General features: G+C 48.5%; 1 protein-coding gene across 1 annotated transcript in view; it reads left to right on the top strand.

Annotated features, from left to right (window-relative positions):
• LOC134984266 (zinc finger protein 260-like) overlaps window positions 1-12,613 on the top strand; it is a 121,239-nt gene that overhangs the window by 12,630 nt on the left and 95,996 nt on the right. Inside the window, exons 2-6 of the mRNA XM_063949893.1 lie at window positions 4,245-4,323; window positions 4,957-5,142; window positions 6,915-6,993; window positions 7,112-7,213; window positions 7,397-7,552. Of these exons, the coding sequence (XP_063805963.1) occupies window positions 4,246-4,323; window positions 4,957-5,142; window positions 6,915-6,993; window positions 7,112-7,213; window positions 7,397-7,552 (601 nt within the window). The 5' untranslated portion in view covers window position 4,245. The remainder of the gene's footprint in view (window positions 1-4,244; window positions 4,324-4,956; window positions 5,143-6,914; window positions 6,994-7,111; window positions 7,214-7,396; window positions 7,553-12,613) is intronic.

Genomic DNA, 12,613 nt, shown 5'->3' with positions numbered 1-12,613 from the left:
TGGCTGTCACAGGCCATGGAAGGTAAGTCCACTTATCTCCCTTCTGCAGTCCCACCTCCAAGACGCACATACACTGGTCCTTTTCAGTCTTTTCAGCCTACAGGGTTCAGACGTAGAGCCAGGGGAGCTTCAAAGACAGAGGGGCCAGAGGTAGTAGACGTCAGGTAGCCACTACTACCAATAGAACCTGCAGCAGGACTCCCTCCCCTATTCTTGGGAATCCCAAGGTGGGAGCGCGTCCCAGGATTTTCAGTCACATCTGGGAGGGAACCTGCTGAGACGCCTCGGTCAGGGACCTGATCTGCGGGGGTTACAAACTAGAGCTCGACACTCCTCCTCCTCTCAGAATTTTCCACTCAGGTTGACAGCTTCTCTAGAAAAACAGGTAACTCTGCAAGTGGCTTTTCACAGGCTCCTGGAAGCAGGAGCCATTGTCCCAGTTCCAACATATCAAAGGAACAGAAGGTTCTTCTCAAATTTATTGGTGGTCCCAAACGACGGGCGGCTCGGTCAGTCACATCCTGAAACTGAATTCCCTGAATCCATACCTAATAGTCTTTGGATTCAAGAGGATTCACTAAGGGTGGTAATTGTGGCCTAGGAGGAGTCTGAGTTCTTGGTGTCTTTGATTTTAAGAACACATATCTCCACTTCCCAATCTGACCTACACATAAAGTACTCCTACGGTTTGCCTCAAAGAACTCTCAATGTTGGATCCAGACACTGCCCTTTGACCTCTCAAGAGCCCCGAGGGTCTTCACGGAGGTAATAGTGGATATGATTTTTCGACTCAGAATACAAAGGGGTAAATATTCATCCATACCTGGACGATCTGCTCATAAAAGCGCCCCTCCCGGAAAACTTCTTCACAGTATAACAAGGTCTGCTTATTCAACAAGGGGCGAGCCTATATCTCCAGAAGTGTCATTTATAAACTAGCCAGAGACTTCAGTTTCTCCGAATGATACTGGACACCCTATCACAGATGGAATTCCTTCTCCACTATAAGGCCCAGGCTATTCAAGCCATGGTATGGTTGGTCCTCCGTACACATCAGGTCTCCATTCATAACAATAAAAAATGGATTAATGATCACGCTACACCTGCAGTGCGGCCCTTGTGATAAAAAGACCATTCACCGGTCTATAACAGAACATAAAACTATGTATCACAAATGCAGCAAACAGGACATTGGAGCAACAGGAAGGACATTTGTCCGAAAAGCTTCAGGCTTGGTGACTGACCGATCAGGGATCGTCCAGCTGCTTGAAAACCCGGTGGTGGTGTGACAGTTCCGGAGCTCTGAATACATCTGGGAGGGTAACTGCATATGTGACGATCCCCCGTCCACCATAGTGGTTGCACACCTTTTTATCTGTGTTCTTGTGAGTGCAATGCAATAAATATTGTTCCCCCTTTACATCTGGTTGTATTGCTCTATGTCCCTCTCTTTCTGCTTGAGATATTGAACGGTAGAGTGGGAGAATACTGGAAATGTACAACTACTGGACTGCATTGAAGCCTAGAAGGGGTGTTACACAGTATACTGGATATGTACAAAACTCACCTCAATGTGAGGACATTTCCTATTTGTGTCTGCGCTATTTGTGATATATTGTCATTTTATGGTCTCCATTCATCTTTACATCCGCCTCCGCGGCCAGATGGTCACATCCTACGAGGCGATTTCAGTATGGCTCCTTCTCTCCCGGACATTCCAGTTGGATCTCCGACTGGCCCGGGTCACACCTGCACATGCCTCAAATAATACGCCTAGCTCCTCAGACACGACTGTCTCTGTGGTGGTGGTGACACCACTTCTGCTAGAGTAAGGATGGATGACCTTTGGCCCTCCAGCTGTTGTTGAACTACACATCCCAGCATGTCCTACTACGGTTTTGCTCTTTGGCCATGCTAAAAGTATTGCAAGGTATGCTGGGATGTATAGTTCAACAACAGCTGGAGGGCCAATGGTTCCCCATCCCTCTGCTAGAGGGTCGCTCCTTTAACATTGAACTGGGTGCTTCTGCCCATTGTCTCCGGGTCTTGGGTTTGGTAACACAGGGCTCTCAGTTCCAGGGTCACTGGCCCAGATCAAAAACCACACTCCAGATATACATATTGCAACTGAGGGTGATATTCAACGCACCAGAGCAGGCGTTTCCCAGGCTACAGGGTCGGCGTGTTCAAAGTTCAGTCCAATAATGCCACGGCCGTGGCATACGTCAACCGTCGGGGCAGAACAAAAAGCAGAGCTGCTATGAGACTGGATGTCAAGATATTCTACTGAGCAGAGAGGTACGCCGAAACCATTTTGTCTATCTTCATACCATGATTATTATTAGGAGGCGAATTTCCTCTGCAGATTTACATCCGGAGGAGTGGGGGTTCCAACATTGATGGCTCAGCTAAATAGGAATCTTTAAAGATACTGCTCCAGGACAAGAGCCCCAGAGGCAATATCGGTGGATACCCTAATGACTCCCTGAACTTTTCAGAGAGTCTACCAGTTTCCTCTTCTTTCATGAGCGAAGACGGGGAGAGTTCTGGTAATCCTCATGGTTCCAGATGGCCTCGTAGGCCGTGCTACACAATCCTTCACTCCTTTTGGTCAACAACCCCTGCTCTTTACCACTTCAAGAGGACCTGCTTCAGTAGGATCTTTTCTTTTATCCGGTCTTATAGTGGCAACGTTTGATGAAGTAGCTGTTGGAAAGACAGTACTAGCTAAAAGCAGATAACCCCATAAGTAAGGTGACTACTTCCAGAGTAATAGGTCATAGGTTCTAGTCCTGGGCATGTCACTTAAAGAAGTGTATACCTACGATGACGATTCCCACTATAATCAGTGCCAGGAAGGAGGTCACTTCTAAACACTACTATAGCGATTGGAAGCGGTATGTCATTTGATGTACAGATGTAGCCATGCTCCATCCACTAGACGGAGACGCGCCCCACTAGACAGAGACGCGCCCCATTCACTAGACAGAGACGCGCCCCATTCACTGGATTGCCTGGTCACGCCAGGAGTGTACGCCTGCGATGGAGCTGCCTCAGATGAGCGCGGCTCCATCTGTAAATAGAGCCAGTATCCGCCTCCTGCTTTTCGGTTGGTGAAGTCTTTTTAAATTCCTGCAGGCAGGGTTGGATATGCGTCCTTGCGACTAGATTCACTTAACGTACAGGTTTCAGCCCAGACGTCAGACATTCCTGCAGGGGATTCTACACCTCCAGCCTCCATTCACTTCTCCAACCGCACCTTGTGTGTCTTTCTGCTGTGCTCAATTCTTTAGATTTGGAAACGTTGAAGACTACGGATTTCACATATCTCACCTGGAAGACCGTTACTCTTCTGGCTTGGCATCTGCTAGGAGATTGTCAGGTTTGAGTGAGTTGTCGTCCAAGCCTCCATATCTCATCTTTCATGCTGACAGGTCCAAAGGTGGTGCTTGTTCTTAGAGATACCTCATCAGTTTAGCGGACACTGTATGTGGTGCGGGCTCTTCGCATCAATGTGGAGAAGATGGCCACTATTAAAGATTCGGCCTCCTTCTTCGTTCTGTATGCTGCTAACAAGTTAGGGTGGCCAGCTTCCAAGCGGGCTCCTTGACATCATCTGACGCTCTGTTTGGTCTTGCAGAGGTCACAGCACACTCCCATCCGTGATGGGAGCTCTGGGACGTCCCCACTGTAAACTGCACCCCAGCATCCCCTATGGATGTAAGAGAAAATTAGCTTTTGATACTTACCGATTAAATAATTTTCTCGGAGTCCATATGGGATACTGGGTGCACACACTGTACTGTTCTTTCTGCACGACTGTTCATGTTGTGTGTTGATTCTCTGCCGGCTGTTACACTTTGCTTCCATTTTTTTCTGGCTCTATTCCAGTTTTCTCTGGTATGTTCTATTTTATGTTGTATATCTTCTCTCCAGTTATGTTCCGTCTCTTATCGGGAACAGTTATCTTAGCTGGTCTAATGGGGAGGGGCATAGAGGGGAGGAGCTAGCACACACAGACTAAAATAAATATTGTGCATCGGCTCCATGAACCACGTTTATACCCCACTGTGAACTGCACCCCAGTATCCCCTATGGACTCTGAGAAAAGGATTTATCGGTAAGTACCAAAATCCCATTTTACCATGTTACATGTGTAATCTGTGTTGTGTATATTTATTCATAGGCACTCCAGCTGTCTTTATTGCAATTCACATTTTCTGTATTCTCTCTGAATCACTGAGGATGGACCCAAACAAGAGTCACAAGACTAAGAGGATAATCAAAATCACCCTGAAGATCATTTACCTGCTGACTGGGGAGGTGAGGGGATCTGGGAGTGTCACCGTGACATCACTTATATCTATAGTAATGATACAGGGACATGACTGGGGAGGTGAGGGGATCTAGGAGTATTACACTGACGTCACATATCCATAGTAATAATACAGGGACAAGACTGGGGAGGTGAGGGGGTCTGGGAGTGTCACAGTGACGTCACTTATATCTATAGTAATAAAACAGGGACATGACTGGGGAGGTGGGGGATCTGGGAGTGTCACAGTGACGTCACTTATATCTATAGTAATAATACAGGGACATGACTGGGGAGGTGAGGGGATCTAGGAGTATTACACTGACGTCACATATCCATAGTAATAATACAGGGACAAGACTGGGGAGGTGAGGGGATCTGGGAGTGTCACAGTGACGTCACTTATATCTATAGTAATAATACAGGGACATGACTGGGGAGGTGAGGGGGTCTGGGAGTGTCACAGTGACGTCACTTATATCTATAGTAATAATACAGGGACATGACTGGGGAGGTGGGGGATCTGGGAGTGTCACAGTAACATCACTTATATCTATAGTAATAATACAGGGACATGACTGGGGAGGTGAGGGGGTCTGGGAGTGTATACATTGGTATTTGATGTTTCCCTCATTACACAGGATTACACAGTAGTGAAGACATCCAATGAGTGTAAGACACCCAGCAGCTGTACCCTTGTGTCAGACGGACTGAGCAGGACTCAGAGCCCCATCATGGTGCCTCCTCACTCACTGATACATGAGAGACACAATGACCAGAAGATCCTGGAACTCACCAACAAGATCATTCAGCTGCTGACTGGAGAGGTGACTGCTGGGAATGGGGCATTATACAGTAACACCAGGGGATGTGTCTGGGTGATGACTGGAGAGGTGACTGCTGGGAATGGGGCATTATACAGTAACACCAGGGGACGTGTGTGGGTGATGACTGGAGAGGTGACTGCTGGGAATGGGGCATTATACAGTAACACCAGGGGACGTGTGTGGGTGATGACTGGAGAGGTGACTGCTGGGAATGGGGCATTATACAGTAACACTAGGGGATGTGTCTGAGTGATGACTGGAGAGGTGACTGCTGGGAATGGGGCATTATACAGTAACACCAGGGGATGTGTCTGGGTGATGACTGGAGAGGTGACTGCTGGGAATGGGACATTATACAGTAACACCAGGGGATGTGTCTGGGTGATGACTGGAGAGGTGACTGCTGGGAATGGGGCATTATACAGTAACACCAGGGACGTGTCTGGGTGACGACTGGAGAGGTGACTGCCGGGAATGAGACATTATACAGTAACTCCAGGGGACATGTCTGGGTGATGACTGGAGAGGTGACTGCTGGGAATGGGACATTATACAGTAACACCAGGGGACGTGTCTGAGTGATGACTGGAGAGGTGCATGCTGGGAATGGGGCATTATACAGTAACACCAGGGTATGTGCCTGAGTGATGACTGGAGAGGTGACTGCTGGGAATGGGGCATTATACAGTAACACCAGGGGATGTGTCTGGGTGATGACTGGAGGGGTGACTGCTGGGAATGGTACATTATACAGTAACACCAGGGGACGTGTCTGAGTGATGACTGGAGAGGTGGCTGCTGGGAATGGGGCATTATACAGTAACACCAGGGACGTGTCTGGGTGATGACTGGAGAGGTGACTGCTGGGAATGGGACATTATACAGTAACACCAGGGGACGTGTCTGGGTGGTGACTGGAGAGGTGACTGCTGGGAATGGGACATTATACAGTAACACCAGGGGATGTGTCTGGGTGATGACTGGAGAGGTGACTGCTGGGAATGGGACATTATACAGTAACACCAGGGGATGTGTCTGGGTGATGACTGGAGAGGTGACTGCTGGGAATGGGGCATTATACAGTAACACCAGGGGACGTGTCTGGGTGACGACTGGAGAGGTGACTGCCGGGAATGAGACATTATACAGTAACTCCAGGGGACATGTCTGGGTGACGACTGGAGAGGTGACTGCTGGGAATGGGACATTATACAGTAACACCAGGGGACGTGTCTGAGTGATGACTGGAGAGGTGACTGCTGGGAATGGGGCATTATACAGTAACACCAGGGTACGTGTCTGAGTGATGACTGGAGAGGTGACTGCTGGGAATGGGGCATTATACAGTAACACCAGGGGATGTGTCTGGGTGATGACTGGAGGGGTGACTGCTGGGAATGGTACATTATACAGTAACACCAGGGGATGTGTCTGGGTGATGACTGGAGGGGTGACTGCTGGGAATGGTACATTATACAGTAACACCAGGGGACGTGTCTGAGTGATGACTGGAGAGGTGACTGCTGGGAATGGGGCATTATACAGTAACACCAGGGTACGTGTCTGAGTGATGACTGGAGAGGTGACTGCTGGGAATGGGGCATTATACAGTAACACCAGGGGATGTGTCTGGGTGATGACTGGAGGGGTGACTGCTGGGAATGGAACATTATACAGTAACACCAGGGGATGTGTCTGGGTGATGACTGTATCACTGTGTGTGTCAGGTTCCTATAAGGTGTCAGGATGTCACTGTCTGTGTCTCCATGCAGGAGGGGGAGTATATAGAGGAACACAGGGGTCTGTACAAGGACGTGATGATGGAGAATCACCGTCCCCTCACATCACTGGGTAAGAGGAGACAGTCATGTATTGTACAGGGGAGAGCAGGTATGGGGGCCCCTATATACACACATCATCTGATAATCACATATATACACTGTATTTAGTCACTGTGTGTCTCCTACAGATGGGCCCAGTAACAGAGATACCCCAGAGAGATGTCCCCGTCCTCTGTATTCCCAGGATTGTACAGAGGAGAATCACAGGATCCGAAAGGAGGATCAGGTAGGTGGGATTTAGGGTCTCACCCATATACCAAAGTGACTGTCACTGTGTGACAGCTGTTGAACTACACATCCCAGCATGCTCTGCAACAGTTTTAGCATGACCAAATTATATACTATTTCACCTCCGCTTCTTTTGACTCTATGTAAGTGTCATTATGTATCGTTTTTTGGGGTTATCTAGGTAGAATGTCTGTCAGATATAAAGGCAGAAGATATAGAGGGAGAAGAAGAGACGTATGTGACTGATATAAAGGCAGAAGATACAGAGGGAGAAGAAGAGACGTATGTGAGGGGAGATCAGCAGTGTATGGAGGAGGAGATCCCTACAGATATCAGCATAGGTGAGTAATAAACACTTATTACAGGAAAGAGTCACATATTCTCCTTCCTCAGTCACTACAGCAATCTCTTATCCTACACCCTCCTCTGTCAGTAAAAACTAATGAGGAATATGTATTTTCTTAGATTGAAGTCAGGAGACATCAGCCCCTATTATACTCCTGCTCTCCCCCTCACATCATGTCACTGTGTGTTACCAGCCCAGGGATCTGACCAGTCTCCTCCTCACACTCTCTGGTGTATCTCATACATCAGGAGCCATCAGCCCCTATTATACTCCTGCTCTCCCCTCACATCATGTCACTGTGTGTTACCAGCCCAGAGATCTGACCAGTCTCCTCCCCACACTCTCTGGTGTATCTCATACATCAGGAGACATCAGCCCCTATTATATTCCTGCTCTCCTCTCGCATCATGTCACTGTGTGTTACCAGCCCAGAGATCTGACCAGTCTCCTCCCCACACTCTCTGGTGTATCTCATACATCAGGAGCCATCAGCCGCTATTATACTCCTGCTCTCCCCCTCACATCATGTCACTGTATGTTACCAGTCCAGAGATCTGACCAGTCTCCTCTCCACACTCTCTGGTTTATCTCATACATCAGGAGACATCAGCCCCTATTATACTCCTGCTCTCCCCCTCACATCATGTCACTGTGTGTTACCATCCCAGAGATCTGACCAGTCTCCTCCCCATACTCTCTGGTGTATCTCATACATCAGGAGCCATCAGCCCCTATTATACTCCTGCTCTCCCCTCACATCATGTCACTGTGTGTTACCAGCCCAGAGATCTGACCAGTCTCCTCCCCACACTCTCTGGTGTATCTCATACATCAGGAGACATCAGCCCCTATTATATTCCTGCTCTCCTCTCACATCATGTCACTGTGTGTTACCAGCCCAGAGATCTGACCAGTCTCCTCCCCACACTCTCTGGTGTATCTCATACATCAGGAGCCATCAGCCGCTATTATACTCCTGCTCTCCCCCTCACATCATGTCACTGTGTGTTACCAGTCCAGATATCTGACCAGTCTCCTCCCCACACTCTCTGGTGTATCTCATACATCAGGAGACATCAGCCCCTATTATACTCCTGCTCCCCCCCTCACATCATGTCACTGTGTGTTACCAGCCCAGAGATCTGACCAGTCTTCTCCCCACACTCTCTGGTGTATCTTATACATCAGGAGCCATCAGCTCCTATTATACTCCTGCTCTCCCACTCACATCATGTCCCTGTGTGTTACCAGCCCAGAGATCTGACCAGTCTCCTCCTCACACTCTCTGGTGTATCTCATACATCAGGATCCATCAGCCCCTATTATACTCCTGCTCTCCCCCTCACATCATGTCACTGTGTGTTACCAGCCCAGAGATCTGACCAGTCTCCTCCCCACACTCTCAGGTGTATCTCATACATCAGGAGCCATCAGCCCCTATTATACTCCTGCTCTCCTCGTCACATCATGTCACTGTGTGTTACCAGCCCAGAGATCTGACCAGTCTCCTCCTCACACTCTCTGGTGTATCTCATACATCAGGAGCCATCAGCCCCTATTATACTCCTGCTCTCCCCTCACATCATGTCACTGTGTGTTACCAGCCCAGAGATCTGACCAGTCTCCTCCCCACACTCTCTGGTGTATCTCATACATCAGGAGCCATCAGCCCCTATTATACTCCTGCACTCCCCCCTCACATCATGTCACTGTGTGTTACCAGCCCAGGGATCTGACCAGTCTCCTCCCCACACTCTCTGGTGTATCTCATACATCAGGAGACATCAGCCCCTATTATACTCCTGCTCTCCCCCTCACATCATGTCACTGTGTGTTACCAGCCCAGGGATCTGACCAGTCTCCTCCTCACACTCTCTGGTGTATCTCATACATCAGGATCCATCAGCCCCTATTATACTCCTGCACTCCCCCCTCACATCATGTCACTGTGTGTTACCAGCCCAGAGACCTGACCTGTCTACTCCCCACACTCTTTGAGTGTGTATTATACTCCAGTCCAAGCTTCCTAGTATTTTTAATTAAACATAAAACCAATGCCAGAACTATAGTGCTAGTTAATGTCAGTTACAGTATTATATAATTTACCATGTAACATCCTGGGTCTTCTCTACTAATTTATAGTAATTTGCCATTTTTTAACATAAATTATACAATATTTCTCATACGTTCTAGAGGATGCTGGGGACTCCGTAAGGACCATGGGGTATAGGCGGGATCCGCAGGAGACATGGGCACACTATAAGACTTTGAATGGGTGTGAACTGGCTCCTCCCTCTATGCCCCTCCTCCAGACTCCAGTTAGATTCTGTGCCAAGAGAGACTGGTCACACACAGGGGAGCTCTACTGAGTTTCTCTGAAAAGACTTTGTTAGGTTTTTTATTTTCAGGCAGACCTGCTGGCTACAGGCTCCCTGCATCGTGGGAGTGAGGGGAGAGAAGTCAGACCTACTTCTTCTGAGTTAAGGACTCTGCTTCTTAGGCTACTGGACACCATTAGCTCCAGAGGGTTCGATCACTTGGTGCGCCTAGCTGCTTGTTCCCGGAGCCGCGCCGTCATCCCCCTCCCCCTCACATAAGCCAAAAGAAAGCAGCCGGGTGAGTATTAGAAGAACAGAAGACTTCAGTAACGGAGGTACAGCGCAGCGGTCCATGCTCCCACACACCAACGGCACTCGCAGGGCACTGGGGGGGAGCGCTCTGAGCAGCAAGTTACTGAGGGTCTTTTCAGTGGCAAGAGGCATATTCGGTGCCCGGGCCCCGTATACGATACCCCCACCAGTATATAGAATTTAAAATGTAAGCGGGACTACAGTGCGCCGGGAAGGGGCGGGGCTTAGCCGCACAGCTCACCAGCGCCATTTTCTCTCTTCACAGCCGCTGCAGAGACGCTGGCCCGGACCTCCACTCTCCTTACAAGTATTGGGGAGCAATTTGGTGATATTTACATATGTATCTAGAATTACAGCGCTAAAATTATAACGGTGCTGAAGCGCACCCATTGTTATTCTGTATTGTGACTCTCTCCTGTTTAAGACGAGGTACAGAAACAAGTGGTGAAAATCGTTGTTTCTTTCTGACTGTTCTTCAACACAGGGAATGGCTGTTGTTCCCAACGACGCAGATGTCGGAGGTGGGTATCAGAGTAGATACTGAATGGTTGAAGTTCTGTGTGTTCCTGTGGAAAGAGGTCTGAGGATCCGGAGTCAGATCAGATTTGCAGTGACAATCCATCAATATGTTCCGTTGATGAAGAAGATGGTGCGGCCTAAGAGGCCTTTTCGGTGAGCAGGTCAAATGCCAGAGTGGTTTTCACGGGGCCAGTTGGAAATGTGGTCCGGATCTCACCTGCACAGGCGCCAGAATATAATCCTAATGGCCAGGATATCGCTCCTGTGGTGTCAGCTCAGTTCTCACCTCCTAGAGGGACGAAGGTTCGGAATCCAGGATGAGATCCTGGTGTCCATGCATGCAGATCTCCGATACTGGGGAGCAGTCCTTGCAAGGGCAGTATTTCCAGAGGAAAAGGTAAAGCTGGGAAGCTTGTCTGCAATAAGCTTCCTTGAATTAAGAGCTATTTTCAATGAACATATGCTTCGTGATCTGCCCGTGTTCATTCTGTCGAACGACTTGACAGCAGTGGCGTAAGTAAGCCGCTAGGGCGGAATAAGGAGCAAAGTGGCAATGGCAGAAGCCGCAAAAGTTTTCTGCTGGGTGGAAAGACTGGTAAACGCTATATTAGCAGTCTTCGTTACGGATGTAAACGACGGAGAAATAGATTTCCTCTGCTGATGCGATCTCCATCCAGGAGAAATACAGTTGTCATCGAGAAGTTTTCACAGAAGTGACAAGTCTTTGAGGAGTGCCTCAATTGGACAGGTTGGCGTCTCGCCTCTAGGTCAAGGGACACTCAAGCTATAGCAGTGGACGCCCGTGTGACACCTCGGGTGTTTTTAGTCGGTCTATGTGTCCCCTCCGCTTTCACTCTTCTGAAGGTGTTAAACGTAAGAAGAACAAATGTTCAGGCGATCCTCATTGTTCCGGTCTAGCCAAGGAGGGCTTGGTATCCAGTTCTTCAAGATTTACTCATAGAAGATACCGGGCCTCTTCCTCTACTTGAGGAACTGTTACACCAAGATCCGGGCGTATTTCAAGACTTAACGTGGCTGCGTTAGCCCGAAAGGGTATTCCCAGTGAAGTCATTTCCACACTTCTTCAGGCTAGAAAAGAAGTAACGGGCAAGCAGGTGTTGATTTAGGCCTAAAGTTGGGCTCCATTTCAGTGCAGTTTTTGCCTTATAAATTTTCTTTAAAAAAAAAAGAATTGACCACCTTTCCAGAAGTTCAGACTTTCGTGAAAGGAGTACTGTACATCCAACCTCCATTTGTGCCCCCGTTGGCACCGTGGGACCTTGACGTGGTGTTGCGTTTTCTTGGGTCACATTGATTGGACCTTTTGAATGGTTGTGTTAAAATTTCTCTCTTGAAGAGTGGTCATGTTATTGGCTTTGGCATCCGCAAGGCGGGTGTCGGAAGTAGCGGCTTTGTCTCACAAGAGCCCCTGTTTGATCTTCCATGTGGATTGAGCGGAATTGAGAACTCGGATAATAGTTCTGCCAAAAGGTGGCTTCTGTGTTTTGCAGAAACCAGCATATTTTGATGCCTGTGGTTATTTAAATATTGGCTGATTTATAGTCTCTCAATGTAGTCAGGGCTTTGAATATTTATGTCGCCAATTTTGCTCAGAATGGCGAAACAGAGGTTCCGTTTGTCCGGTATGTTCCCAACATGATTGGGGCGCCTGCGTCTATGCAGTCTGTAAAACGCTGGATCTGTGATACGATTCGGCGTGCTCGTTTTACAGCTGGATTGCCCTTGCCGAAGTCGGTGGAGACCCATTCTGCTAGGAAGATGGGCTCTTCTTGGGCGGATGCCCGATGGTTCTCGGCGGTTCAACTTTGCCGAGCGGCTATTTGGTCGGGTTCAAACACTTTTGCTAAGCTCTACAAGTTTGATACCCTGGCTGATGGGGACCTCAT

The sequence above is a fragment of the Pseudophryne corroboree genome (assembly GCF_028390025.1).
Source record: "Pseudophryne corroboree isolate aPseCor3 chromosome 3 unlocalized genomic scaffold, aPseCor3.hap2 SUPER_3_unloc_45, whole genome shotgun sequence".
Lineage (NCBI taxonomy): Eukaryota > Metazoa > Chordata > Amphibia > Anura > Myobatrachidae > Pseudophryne > Pseudophryne corroboree.
This window is presented reverse-complemented; position numbering and strand designations above follow the sequence as displayed.